General features: G+C 28.3%; 2 protein-coding genes across 3 annotated transcripts in view; both read left to right on the top strand.

Annotated features, from left to right (window-relative positions):
• The window catches only part of LOC107449381 (pleiotrophin), a 39,238-nt gene extending 26,493 nt beyond the window's left edge, over positions 1–12,745 (top strand). For both annotated transcript variants that reach the window (XM_071188353.1, XM_016064888.3), the window contains one exon: positions 7,206–12,745. The gene's annotated coding sequence lies outside the window, so the exon portion shown is untranslated. The remainder of the gene's footprint in view (positions 1–7,205) is intronic.
• A 1,757-nt stretch (positions 12,746–14,502) lies between these two features.
• LOC139427256 (tigger transposable element-derived protein 4-like) lies at positions 14,503–14,985 on the top strand. The gene has a single exon (XM_071188308.1). The coding sequence runs from the start codon at positions 14,503–14,505 to the stop codon at positions 14,983–14,985; it is 483 nt and encodes a 160-aa protein (XP_071044409.1).
• The last annotated feature ends 668 nt before the right edge of the window (positions 14,986–15,653 follow it).

Genomic DNA, 15,653 nt, shown 5'->3' on the forward strand with positions numbered 1-15,653 from the left:
CACTGGAAAAATTATTTTATACAAACCTCAAATGTTGGAGGGTATGATAATGTTAAGGAATTAGGTCTGATCTATAAATAAATCTTAGATAAAACTAGCTATCATTTAAAACCTTTCCCACTTAGTAAATAAAAACATGGTTTCATTGATTTAATGTTTAATTCAATGTTTCTCAGCCAACTAAGATATTTCACCTTGTTTACACATCTCAAAAAAGGTTTTTGGCGTGTCATAATTTTGTAGCAATAGTATGAATTAAAAACATTGTTATTTTAAAAACTGTGTAAAAATGTGTTGTAAGAACTGTCCAAAAATTGAAGGGCAAAGCAATGTGAATTTACAGCTTAATCATCGCAAATCGAGCACACAATAAAATATTATTCAATAGGGCATCTCAATATTTCCAGAGTCCTAATAGCGTGTTAAAAAATTTAGATTTTGAAAACCATGCAGAAATTTCTAGAATAACTGCCGAAAAAATGAGGGAAAGACCATGTGGGTTTAGGATGGAATTTGTTTGGAATTTTTAAGTTGTAAACTTCCTGGTCTTGCTTATAATTATTTTAAAACTTATGTTTGTTTCCTCGAGTATCTAACTGGTTTTGATGTTTACTGTTCATCCTGCCTCAGATTTTGATAGCGTTTTTGGTTTTGCTTTGCTCTTTATATTTTAAGTTGCATCAGAATGGATTGTCTATCTTTTGACCATTTTCAATTTGTTGAATAGTACTGGAGATAATTTACGTAATCTGGAAACCAGTGCATTTATGATAGGTTTGTAGTAAAATGTTAACTTTTAACTAGTAACTTTTTCCACCTTCCACATAAAGGTGACACCTTTATGACTGTTCCTTGGTATTGTTGTCAAGGTTTTTTTTCCGATTATTGTTTCTAGTTTTTTCTTTCTTTCTAATATTCACTTTTGTCATTCGGTTATCAGAGGGGCAGATTTGTTGACCACTCTCTCAAGGACAGATAGTACCTTATCTAGGATTCGAACCGAGGATTTTTCTGACTTCAGATCAGCTTGCTGACCACCATACAGACAGTCAGCCTTATCATTATAATTCACTTTATGAAATATGTAATATTACAGGGTTCCCACGCTCCTTAAAAACTGCTTAATTTTTATTTTGGAAAGTAAGGGCCCTAAAAAGTACTTAATTTCGGTGCACGGTTTCTAAAATCCTTAATTTTTCAGTATGACTATAGTTGATAGGAACAATTTTTCAGTTAAATTTTTTTTTGTTTAAAGTTGTTCTTTTATCATCTAGAATTTGACCCTGCATCGGGGGTAGAGCTTTATGGGGGACAAGGAAGGGATGTATGTGAGAGGGCCTTGTCCTTTTATTAGTGATCTGCTTTTTGCTTAGACTGATACTCTATGATACTATGAAAAAGCATTCTAAAATAATAGAGTGTGGACAGTCAAAATACTGGACATGAAAGAAATAGTGGTTTGGGGGGGGGGGGCTGCTCTAACGTACCGAAATAGAAGACCCATACTGACCTTCAAAATCAACATAATTCAAGAAATTCAGTTCTGGTTACGCATCTGCTAATAGGACTGGAGTAAAACCCTAACAATAGAAGTATCAGAAAGAAAAAAAATTTGAACTAACGAAATCTATTCCCAAAAATCTTGAAGAATTAAATAAATTTTTATAATATTTCAGCGTGTAATAAGTAACTGTAAATTTATAGAAAGCAGTAATATGATAAAACCCCAAGTTTTTTCAAAAATATTCTTCGATTCTTGAGTTCTAAACAAGAATGCATGATTTTCTTCTAACAAAAATGTTTAATGTTTGGTAACTATTTACAACTTGTTTTGTTGCAAATTTTTTTTATAGTTGTAGAGTGTTATACTATTATTTTGATTTCTTATGGATAAGCAGATTGTTACATAAAAATTTAAATCTACTGAATTAAAAGATCCTAAACTTTTTGTTATTAATGTCGATTAGAATAAAATTCAAACTTGGATTTTAATAATCACTTTATTCAGTTAACATAGCAACTTAATACACTGTTTTTTTTCTACTTTTTTAATTTCTATTTAACTTTTGTTTGCTATAAAATTAGCCAGATTGTTTAGTAATATTATGTTAAGTTAATTAAGCAAATATAACACATTTGCTGTTTAATAATTATATCAAACCATTATTTTGCATACCATTTTCAATATGTTTTTTATAAAACTTTTCAATATTTTTTTACAAAACGTTTTCTAATAAGGTGATGCAGAATTATTTTAGAATAAAAGAATACCACTTTCAGTTTTAAACTGTTAATTCACGATAAAAATAAAATGTCAAATCATAATATTAGTGGAGAATAATAGTAGGAGAATGATAAAGAAATATTAAAAGTAAATATCTGTAAATGATGAAAAAAAAATAATTTATCAGTATTTGTTAATTAAGGAGCGTTATCAATTTTCTGGCCATAGGAGTGCGTTGATACCTTTGCGAAATTATTTTCGACCATTTCACTGAGAACTAATAAAAAAACATTTTGATGTGAAAATTATAAATCTTCTCAAACATAATTGTACTTTTATTGTATAAAAATATTTCATAANGCCATAGGAATGCGTTGATACCTTTGAGAAATTATTTTCGACCATTTCACTGAGAACTAATAAAAAAACATTTTGATGTGAAAATTATAAATCTTCTCAAACATAATTGTACTTTTATTGTATAAAAATATTTCATAAAAATATTTATTGCAATGAATAGAAAAAAAAATTATTAAGTTAAGCTTAATGAAAATGTATTATGGTCTGTTTCTACTTGAAATATGACTAATTTAACATGACATAGTTAAGAAAACTACTCTCATGCATTCTCTAAAACAACCTTTTAGTATTAATTCTTTTAATATGTACTCTTATAAATAAAATATTTCATTAATAGAAAAGAAAGATTTTTTTGGTTTATCTGAATATTTAGCAAGATTTTCCCACAACTGAATATGTGATGCATGTCTAGTAGTGAAATATAAAAACGTGATAATTTTTTCAATGTTTTTCCCAAATTTCGTTGTTTACTCATTTTTTAAAAATATATGAAAAAATATAAAAGTATTGAAATAAAAGTATGAAAAAAATTGCAAATCTTAATTTCTGCACTTATCTTTACAATTCAATTTCAGTGAAATAATTAAAAATGGAATACGGATTAGCTTCATAAATGTCGTTGGCCCTTAACAATCTGAAAATATTTTTTAAAAAACCTGACCAGGGTTAGCAAAAATTGCCTGGTTCTACTTTGGCAAGTCCTGTTGATTAATACTGTTAAATATTAGTACTTATAAATATTGTATTATAATAAAAATGTTTTTTTATTATTTTTTTTTAATTTATTGATTTCTTTTAAAAAAGTTAAATAATTGGCGCGGCCAATGGTGGTATATGCATATTTGATGATAAACAATCATACTATTTTTAAGGTCCCTAATATTTTTTAAAAAGTCCTTAATTTTAAAAAAAAAAAATTTCTTTAAAGTGCTTAATTTTTGCTGCGTTAAAAGAGTGGTGATCTAGTTTGGTTATAGAAACAGCTTAACTTTTTTGGAATGAAACCAAGGATTTATAAAAACTGTTTTGTAAAAAATATGTAAAGCAACATAGAATTTATATTTTAACATTTTTCAATATGTATGCATACAAATCTTCAATTTACATTACATACTTTAAAACGTTATGTAAATAATTAAATTTTTTGTAAAAACCTAAGAGGCATTAAAAGAGAAGTTATTTTATGACCTCTCACCTCCCTAAATACAAAGTAGCTATGCAGCCAAAAGTATGAAACTGCATAAGGTTAAACCATAGGTCACTTAAATTCAAATCATTAATAAACACTGCTCATATGTTTTATGGAAAAATTGTCAGGGATATACAACAGATTCTTAGTTAATGCTGAAGTTTTGAAACAAATAAATTATTAACTTATCTATGATTATTTTGTACTTAATTTGCTATTCTTACTATTTTTAGAATTACTTTACTATGTAGCAGAAATATTCATTGTGTGAAATTATACGAACTCTAACCTTACTATGCAACGTATTTAAAATTTGGATGTTTAATTCAGTTTGGTTAATTTGGAGCATTTTAATAATATTTTTTAGCTAATATCAAAAGCTTTTTTTAGCATCAATTATTTACAATTTTGTACATTAGTAGTTTTGGAATTTTTTGAGAATTTGTTGACCAATTATAGATAAAGTCAACACAGACATTCAGGTGTTGGCCAAAATTATGGAAACCTTCTTTACAAACTCATTTTTTCATATTTCTCAAGAAATTTTCAGAGAATTATTTTAAAACTTAAGAATTGTTAGGTCATGTGATTTGTGATACATATCAATAAAGTTTAAAACTTATAAATGTTTGAGGGGCCGTCACTAAATTACAGCCGAAATGTTTTTTTTTGGACACCCTATGCCGAAAAATATATCAATAAGCTTGTTACTTATTTCAATTACTTAAGTTATCATATGTCATAACTGCACAGAATTTCGTAAGCCTACGTTAAAATATTCATGGTAATATTGACATTTTTATAAATAAATTTTTTTTTGTCTTTTGCTTTCTTACTATTACTGCAAAAATATAATTTTAAATTTTGAAAAAAATTCTTCACAAATTCCTCAAATATGAGTATTTTAAGTAATCCTTTAATAATTTGCATGCACAGAAAACATGTAAAAAAAGATTTTCATAATTTTCTTTTGAATCTTATTTGGTAACTTATGAAAAAAGACCAATTCTTTGAAGTGTAAAAAGGTATTAGTAATTTTGTAAGTAGCTTTTGTACATTTTTATTAATAGCTCTAAATGATGAGGGGTTTCCCACAAATTTCATTTTGTATCATATAACAAAATTTAATAAGAAATTATAATTCCCTACAATGATAGTCCAAGCAAAAAAATGTGATAGTATTAGGAAATAAAACATGAAATAAAACATAATTTATTAGGAAAAGGTCCTATATAATACCTATGTCATTTTAATAGATCTTGTTTAATAATATAAAATAAATTTGTAGAAAACTCTTCACCTTTCAAAACATTACTTCATCACCATACAAAAATTGCTTCAAAAATTTCTAGAAACTTTTTAATTTTTCAGGATATTCACATCACATTTCTTTTATAAGTTATCAAATACAATTCAGGATAAAATTATGAAATTTTTTTTTGTAATGTTTTTCGCGCATTGCACGGTGTGAAAGGACGACTTTAAATACAGTACGGTTTTTAAAGAACTTTTTTAACTTTTGAAATATTTTTATTATTTATGAAAAATTATGCTGAAAATTTTGTTTAATTTTATTGAATATTTTTGCTCTTATAGTAAGAAAACATGGTGTGAAAAAAATTGTTTTTTATAAAAATGTCTTTATCTCCAGGATATTTAAGCTAGGGTTATAAAATTTTGTGCAGTTATTGCATATGATAACCAAAGTAATTTATATAAGTTACAAGCTTATTGCTCCATTTTTTTATGCATAGGATGTTCAAAAACACAATTTTTTTTGTTCATAATTTACTGCCAGTTCCTCAAATATCGATAAGCTTTAAACTTTATTAATATGTATGAGAAATAGCATGAACTAAACCTTTCTTAAGTCATAAAATAATTCCTTGAGAAATATGAAGAATATTAGTATATATGTGTTTCCATAGTTTTGTCCAAACACTACATATATTTACCTTGAAGGAATCATATATTAAAAAACATAAGCTTACTCTTACAATATTATTATTAGTATAATATATATTAGAAGGATAATGTGAGCCATTAATTTAACGCTAAACATAACATAACCTGTCGAATGACTCTTAAAAACTTTTGCATCGAAAATGTGCATATCATCTTATTGCTTTTGCACATTTGACTTCATGATTTTTTCTAACAATTATATACAGTTAATATTATATTATTATTATATTTTTGTATTATGTTTGTTTTGAATAATACTTATTGTATACCTATTTCTACCACAACCGGTCATTTGACTGGGAGAACAATTTATTACTTTATAAGATTATTGGATCAGAAATTACAATGTAATGCGTGTTTAACATATTGCATGCGATTAGTTGCACATTATATGTATGAGAAATAGCATGAACTTAACCTTTCTTAAGTCATAAAATAATTCCTTGAGAAATATGAAGAATATTAGTATATATGTGTTTCCATAGTTTTGTCCAAACACTACATATATTTACCTTGAAGGAATCATATATTAGAAAACATAAGCTTACTCTTACAATATTATTATTAGTATAATATATATTAGAAGGATAATGTGAGCCATTAATTTAACGCTAAACATAACATAACCTGTCGAATGACTCTTAAAAACTTTTGCATCGAAAATGTGCATATCATCTTATTGCTTTTGCACATTTGACTTCATGATTTTTTCTAACAATTATATACAGTTAATATTATATTATTATTATATTTTTGTATTATGTTTGTTTTGAATAATACTTATTGTATACCTATTTCTACCACAACCGGTCATTTGACTGGGAGAACAATTCATTACTTTATAAGATTATTGGATCAGAAATTACAATGTAATACGTGTTTAACATATTGCATGTGATTAGTTGCACATTTCTGCAAAAACTGTTGAGTAATTAGTTCAATCAGAATAACTGTGAATTCAAATTTCAAGCAAGTACCTAAAATTTTTGATTGGCATTTTTGTGTAAGAAAAAGTGACAAAAACTAAATGTTTTGTAGTAAGTAGCAAGATTCTTATCAACATAAGACATGCCAAATGGAATATTGTAGTGGCAATAAAACCATCAAAATTTGTCATAAATGTGAAAAACATGTTTGCGAAAAATGTATAAAGGAAACACCCTGTTAATGTAGAAAATACGTTGAGCGATGAATTAAAATTTCTTATTATTTGTGTTTGTAATGCATAAAAATTGGCAATATACAATTTTGTTTAATTATAATAAAGTTTTTTTTTTGTTTATTTCCTTCCTAACATCAATATTTCATACATTGAACCAAGAAATATTAAGTCCAGTCATGGTAGAAATGGGTATATATTAAGTGTTGCTATGTTTAGTGTTAAAACAAATTTTTTTCAAAATTGAAAATTGTAACATTCCTTAAAATATAGTTTATGGTTTAATTTTATATATAATTTTTTTTTAGGTGGCTGTGCTGAAGGAAGATGAAATGTAGCTAAATGAACTTTAATTTCTCCTACCTTTTCGTTGTTTTTATGACACTTGTTTTCTTGGTGTATAGATGTGGTAGTTTAGATTCCATGAATTTTTGTGATATCTTGAATTTGAATGTTTGCTTGTAGCAATCCTGCTAATTTGTTTTTTTATCCTAATAATTAGGTTTTCCAAAATTGTTCCATGTGAATATTTTTTTATTTAATGCTGTATACACCTTTTAAACTTCTAGATTAATTTTAACATTTTAAAACCTTTTTAACGTTTAATGGTAGTATAGCGTGTTAAAAAAAGTAACACTTGAATTACTCTTGATCAAATGACTGGATTTTCATATGCTAAGATGCAATCTTAATAGTTCAAGGGAATGACCTGAAATATTTTAATTATTTAGAACAAATGGTATTTTAACTCTTTGTTGTTTTATGTTATTTTTTAATAGGAATGTGTGGCTGACTCAACCACAAATGGTTAGGCTAAAAATATTGAACTCAAAAACGTACTTTTCTGAATAAACATTTCCCTTTTCTTTAAATTTTTTACCATCAAAATAAACTATTGTTTAGAAATATGGTCATTACAGTAAATTTGAGATCCTGAACATTATATTTTTAAAATTTTTTTTGCACACAATTATAAAACTTGTTACACCATTTTAAATAACAATGAATTTAAGCAAATAGTTTCTAAATAATAAATTTTCAATAACATATTTTAAATGTTCATTTCTAAGCACTATTCAATCAATCTGTTCCAGCTTAGGATTTTGTATAGTTAACAATAGGTATGAATTACCTTTTTACTTGAAATTACCCTTGTACTAATGAATTTTATAATTGTGTGCAATTTTATTTTTTTATTTGCTTAAATAATTTTAGAAATATGTTAAAGATGAAATGTAGATAAAGGGGCCCAAATCTTTCGATTGCTCTCTTGCCTAAACTATTGCTACACCCCCTTATTTTGAGAATATACGCTTTTCATATATCTGTGTGAAAGAGAAAGTTTGTTTCGAAAAAGAACGATTTTCTGTCTGATTTTGTATCTTAGAATTTCATCTGTACAAGAACATTAGAATTTGTCACCAACTTGAATCATTAGTTCATAAGTTTTTAAAGTGTTACTTTTTTTTAACTGTATGTTTTTTACAATTTATTGTATTAAATACAGAATATCTAAACTGTATGAAAATGGTCATATATTTCAAGTGAAAGCAGTTTTTAAAAGTTTCAAATGTGATACCAATTTCTTTATTTACTGCAAAGTAAATGCAACTAAAATATAATAAACAAGATTAAAAGACACCAACTCTTTTTTAACTTTGTTAATTAATTATTTAAATCTTCAGACCTGTGTGTTACAGGTTTTGGACATTGTTAATACTCACATTAAATATTTCGGACATAGCTAATTAGTAGGTTAAACAATTTTTAACTTTATTGGTCTAAAAGTTTCTACACATGTTTAGAGATTCAAAACTGAGTTTCAAATTTTTCTCTTAGTTTTGCTGATTAATATAAATATCTTGAAATTAATTCACCAAAAAAATTAAAAAGGTATTTCATTGAAAAAAATGGAATAAATAAAAAATTTGAAATTATTTAGTTATTTTTTTTGGTACATGTTTTTAGCAATTGTTTGATTAACCATAATTTTTTTAAGGACTGGAAAAGAAAAAAAAATTCTATTTTGTCACCCCAAAAACAAAACACCTAAATTGTATTGCTTTCAAATGACATTAGTGGATTTAGAGCAATAGAAATTTATTATATTCTACAATATCCATTTTTGCTGTCACATAAATCGAATTGTTTTATTCTTTTTAGTCCTCTTTATGAACATAATTGTTATTACTATTATTTTTTTAGTTTTGTTTACGTCAGAAAGTGATTAAAATTTTGATTGGTAATAATACGGAAATAAAATTTCGATTGTAACAAAAGGAAAGCAGTTGTAACTCTTGTTTTGACGAGGCACAGAGCTCCTGTTGCTGATAAATTCCTTCAACTAAATAAATTTGTCATTGTTGATGATAATTTCGTTTGATCATAAATTCTTTTTGGCAACAAATTCTGCTGGTAGTGATCAAATAAAAATTGATCAAGGTAACAATTAATGTTTTTCAACATAGATCTTCATTTAAAACTTGAGTGTTCTAACTATAAAAATTGTCAAAATTTTAAATTGACAATAATGTACTGTCAATGATAATATCACAATAAATTCTGTTTGTAGAGGTCAGGTAATAATTGATACTTGTATTGTCTTCTATCTCAGAGTTCCTCTCTATTTTGGATGCTCTAGCTAACCTAAAAGGGGTTGAATGTTGATTGATGGAGCATTTTCAAAAATATTACAATGAATTCTGCTTGTAATGGTCAGAAATTCAATGAAACTTGCATTATTATTGGTCGTAGAGATTTGAGTGATATATCTTGTAAGAAAAGGGTGGAAAAATTGATTGAAAAACTTCATCAAAACATTTTTATTATCAAAATATTATTATCATGTTATTAAAAATGTTCTTCAATATTAATATTTAAATTGAAGCACTTTTAACATATATTCAACAAAATTTGGTAATTGTCTTGTCTAAAATGTTGAAACACGTCACTAATATGAATTTCAAAAAAAGAAAAGACAAAAAAACTGTAAGGCAATTGTCACCATTTTGTTGTAACAATACAGATTTTAGTTCAATGTACTTTTGTTGTTTGTTACATGCACTGAATTGGCCCTACTTTTGAAAAATATGTTTTGCTTTAGAAAGTTAAGACAGGAATTACTTTTATTTAAACTTTGAGGATCATTATATTTGGACAAGAATCAAAATTCTAGATCAGTTTTCCTAAACATGTTCGAAACAGCAAAACAATAGATCTATTGTTGTTAACTCTTGCAAATGTTAACCAAAGGAAGCTTTATTCTCTCATTTTTATTTAAAAAAAATTTTTCTAACATTGGCTCAGTTAATGTCCTAAATTTTTATCTTTTTCTTGAAGTACTATATTTACATCGTACTAGAGCTGCACAATGGGCTATTGGTAACAGAAACATCCCTGAGGATGATCCGAAGACATGTTGCCCCCTGTAAAGCGGATGTTATCACATTTTGATAGCTTGACGACCTGTGTACAAAGTCGAGCACTTTACTGTAGAACAGTTTAAAAAAGACCCATTATATTAGTTTATCAAAGACCCGTTATATTAGTTGAACAAAGCCCAATTAGTTTAACCCTTGTTCCCTTTGTAAGTTGATAACAAAGTTAATCTGGATTCATTATTCAGCTGCTGCCAGTGATGTACTGGCAGCTACAATCTACTACTACTTACAATCACTGTGGGAGCTTTTTAAATAAAAAAAATTCTATTTTTAATGTGTTAATAGAAATTTTTATTGCAATTTATTTTGATTCCTGTCAACAGATAGAATTTTAAACTTTGTCAAAGCTTTCACTTTAGATTTGTGTTATACTCCAACATTGACAGAAAATATAATAAATAAGCCATCTTTAAAAGCATTTCTTATATGTATTTTTAGAGTTTGATCCAATTATCAAAATATTTGACCATTTCAATACATTTTGGATATTCTTGTTTTTGAGACAAATTGCGATTTATTGTTGATCTTTAGGAATATTCATGCACACAAGATCTCTTCATGTTTGTTATTTCTTTTATATTCTTAATTTAAATTTTCAGAATCCTTGTTCTGAATAAAGTATGAAAAAATATGCTGGTTAGGAATCATCAATGAGAAAAACAACATTTAAAATATTTACACTTGTTTAATTATAGATAGATATCAAATGAAAACCAATTAATAGAAACAGTTTGAAGTTACACCAGTTAGCAACCTAATGATATTTAATCCCATTTTTTTTTCAATATTTTTTGTCGGAGTTTTTTCCTACTTGAATATTTGTTACAAATTAATGTATGTGTCTTTTAACTTTATCTTTGACAAGGATTCTAAAAATACATGTGAAAGGGTTGTAGTTGCACAGGGATGCCAACTTGCTCCACTTTGTAAAATAGTATTTTCTAGTGGTAACAAAATTTAGGTTATTTTTAGTTTAGTATTTTTTATTTCTAGTAATTTTCCTGCCACTACATATGAAAAATTTGATATAAGATGCAACTTTAATGCATTTATCTCGCGGCTACTCTTTTAAAAAGTAGGTGTAATTATCTTTATTCTTCAGATTTTGTTATTTAATTCACTATGAATTTATTGAAAGCTTTCCAGAAAGCAGAGCAGTTAGCTACCCTTGTTACTACCCTGAAGTGCTTCAATATTCTTTTATGTCTTAGCATCATCATTCACATCATTGAAATCTTCTGGAAAAATTATTCTCCTTAATTTATTATCTAAATAACTTTTGTGCCCCCATTGACCAATAAGTAATTGATTGTTGTGAATTTACTATTTCAAGCTGCTTTACTTAACAATTATTATTAATTAATAATTTTATGAACAAATTTTTTATAATAATAAGTAATTTATTTGTATAGTAAGTACCCTTATAAACGTGCCATACTACTGTAATTTGAAATAATTTTATACCCACCAGTTGCACTCATAAAAATACAAGTTAAAAATCTGTTAATACAATGTAATGCAAAGTTAAGCATGTTAATACTTCTGCGTTTCAAAATAATTATACATTGTAAATTATAAGTATTATAAATATACATTAGGGTCTGTTCAAATATTGTATGAGCATCAAAAAGTCATTGTGATTTGCATATTTTTACTGACAAGGAGAAGAGATGAGTAATTATAAATGAGACACTAAAATCCCCTATATTAAAAAAAAAAAAAATTAACACCAAATAAGTGTAACAAAAAAAAAATTTTAGTGAAAAATTACTTTCCAAAATAAAAAGTTGGAAAAAGACTTTAAAAAGAATTTAAACATTTTATTAAATAAATTTTTTAAAGTAAATTTTGTTTTAAGTAAAGTTGCAACTTTCATTTGAATTGAACCATAAAGTTAGACCACTTCTGTCAAAGTTAAAGCATAAAAGGATTTTCTTATGAGGTGGAGCAAAACATGCAACATTTCTTATGCATATTTAAAATGAAAAAATAATTTAATTTTTGAGGTCTTCCACCGAGAAAACTACATTCATATTTTATCCTTTGCAAGCAATTCTGCATTTTAATCTAATTTAGTAGTTTTCTTTGGGCTGGTTTTTAGCTTTTCAAAGATCTTGGATAGATTTATGAAAGATTGTTTTTAGGGCAGTCTATGCATTTCTGTGTCTGTACTTCATTTTTATATGTCTTTATGTTGTATTACTTGTTAATTGTGAAGAATGTTTTCTTTTTTTAAAAAAAAAATCTTATTTTTCAACTCGCATGTAAATGTAATAAATGTTTTCGATTTTCTTCCAAATGTGTGCATTAGTTTTGTAGTGTTTTCAATTTTAGCGTTTCCAAATGTTTGGAAAGAACTTGGCATATTTGTGATTAATTAAAATAATAAAAATGGAAAAACAACTAGAGATCTGGGCATATTTTGTAATGTCATCAATTTTATTTTATTTAACTGATGTTGAATAGCTGACCCAGTTTTAAGTTGCTTTTTCAGAAGACAAGGGAACTCCTTGATCAAGCATTTGGACAAACTAGCCTTCCTGTAAGACTTTTTGATGTATTGCATTACATGGAGAGAAAAACCTCTCATGGTTGGTAAATTCTAACACCTGTTGTGTCAGCCACCCTCAGCACTGCTATGAGCAGAATTCGTATGAAACTGCTGGGATTTGAACCTTGGTGACCTTATTGAGAGGCTCTATTTTCTGAGCTCCCTCTTCCCCAATAGGATATAATTTTATATTTTTTAACTCGTTGAACAGTCGGCCCAATTTTGAGTTTACGACTATCGATGTCCAGCTCTGTAGTCTTGAAACCAATCCAGAAGACAAGGAAACTTGTGGATCAAGTATAGGGAGTAATTTGCCTTCAAGGATTTTTTGATGGAACTAACCCACATTTGTGTTATATGGAGTGGAAAATCACCCATGGTTAACCTCACAGCTAGGGGACTCCAACCCATGATCCATCTACCATCGAGGATATTTTACATCAGCACTGTGGTCAGTGATAGCCGATGAAGGAATTCGTATCGACTGGCAATTGCTGGGACTCGGACCTAGGTCACCTCATTGAGAGGCAAGTGCTCTATTCCCTGAGCCACCTCGGCTCCATTAAGAACAATTGAACTTTTCAAAATAAATTTTATACTGTAGAAATTTTCTCTATATTTTTGCATATTTTTTAAAAATAAGCTTAATGTGTGTCATTAGTACAGCAAAACTAAGTAAAAACAAAATTGACAGAAAATTATTATCTTCTAAACATAAAACCCTTCATAGCATTGTATATCAAAGAGAAAAAAAAGCGTATAATTTTTGAGTATTGAAAATAGATCATAAGCATTTTATATATATATGGGTGATTCTTTTTAAACATGACAATTCAGACCAAAATTTTTTTTCAAATTTAAAGTCTTCAAAATAATATAAAAATTTTTTTGTATACTTCTTTAGTTACACTTATCTTACAGACAGCAGTGTAGTTTATTGACATTTGTTCGAGAAAAAAAAAAAAAAAATAGAAATTCACCAAATCTTGAATGCCAGGAAAATGACATATTACCTTTGAAGTTTAAAAAACAGTCATTTTAAGTTAATAGTGAGTAACTTAACTTAAGCCTTTATGTTTCATGGACCATAAGTTGCTTAAATTACAGTCGACTCGTGTTATAACGACCCACTTGATATAACGACCCTGTGAAGGAGTCCCAATTCACATCCATAAGAGATAACGTTATTTTACTCTTGCTATAACGACCGTAAAAAAATTCAACTCTTAATATAACGACCCTCTTTGAATTTGAACATCACTCTTTTCTAACTTCCTATTGGAAAGTGGGGTTGAATGGTTAACCTTGAACAAGCACAGAATCTGAAGGTCTCACACGGCGTCAAGACAAAGCGATTTCAGTTGGCTAGTATGGGGGTGCGTAGACATCAAACGTCATTGAGCATTGAATACGAGCTGTCGAATCGGGTGAGTTTGTTTACTCTGCCCCCCCCCTCCCATTGCCGACATCCGCACCTCTTTTCCTTTACTCTGCCTCACCTTTTCCGTTTCATTTTTTTTTTTAGCTGGAAAAGGTTTTTGCATTTGATTAAAGTGTGCTGTTCTTAATTTTGCAAGCTTGCATTTCAACACGCTGATTTGTCATTTGATAAAAATGCCACCTTTAGTAGCTCACCGTTGTGCTTTATCTATTGATTTGAAGAGAAAAATTTTAGAGTGCATCGACGAGAAACTCATGCCTAAAACTGAAATCGCTAAAAAATTTGGAATACCTAAGAGCACTCTGTTCACAATAGTGAAGAACAGAGAATCCATTTTAAAAGCTGCACCAGAAAGAATGCGACTCAGAGATGGAATATTCCCTCTTCTTGAGAAAGCCCTTTTAGACTGGATGAAAGGCATGCGCAGCAAGAACATTGCTCTGGATGAAAACGCTTTAAAGGAAAAGGCAACAGTTTTTTTAAAAAAACTCTGTCCCAATGAATCCTTCAAAGCTTCCGATGGATGGCTTCAGAACTTTAAGCATCGGCATGAAATAGTGTTCAAAAAAAATATGCGGGGAGAGCTCTTCAGTAAACAAAGATACCGTGCGTATATTCAAGGAAGAAACTTTAAAAAAAATTACGGAAAACTATAGTGAGGACGATATTTTTAATGCAGATGAAACTGCATTTTTTTATAAACTTTTACCTGATAGATCTTTAGTTTTTAAAGGTGAAACATGCAAAGGAAATACGCGGTCCAAACAAAGAATAACTGTTCTGCTTGGAGCGAATATGTCAGGTGATGAGAAATTACTATTGCTTGTAATTGGTAATTCGCAGCGTCCCCGCGGTTTTCAGGGTGTAAAATCTTTACCTGTGGCATATCGTGCCAACAAGAAGGCTAGGATGACGGGTTCGCTGTTCGAAGGATGGCTTCGAATTCTTGATAAAAAAATGCATCAACAGAACAGAAAAATTTTGATAATTGACGACAATTGCACTGCGCATTCAAAGGAAATTAAAACTTTGAAGGCGATAAAAGTGGAGTACCTTCCCCAAATGCGACATCAGAGCTGCAACCAATGGATCAAGGTGTGATCCACAGCTTCAAAAGAATCTACAGGAAAATGTTGATTCGCAAAATTTTATTTCATGTGGAAAACAGCATGAAATTTGACGTTGATCTGCTGGTTGCTCTACGAACTGTAGAAACTGCTTGGAAAGAAGTTTCAGTAAACACCATCAAGAACTCTTTCCGATCAGCAGGATTTTGTAAAAAGGAAAATCCGTGTGGCGAGGACATGGATCACTTAGATGACCT

Source organism: Parasteatoda tepidariorum, chromosome X2, assembly GCF_043381705.1.
Source record: "Parasteatoda tepidariorum isolate YZ-2023 chromosome X2, CAS_Ptep_4.0, whole genome shotgun sequence".
Classification (NCBI taxonomy): domain Eukaryota; kingdom Metazoa; phylum Arthropoda; class Arachnida; order Araneae; family Theridiidae; genus Parasteatoda; species Parasteatoda tepidariorum.

Coding starts and splice junctions, on each gene's coding strand:
- LOC139427256 (XM_071188308.1), top strand. CDS start 14,503: ATGCCACCTTTAGTAGCTCACCGTTGTGCTTTATCTATTGATTTGAAG.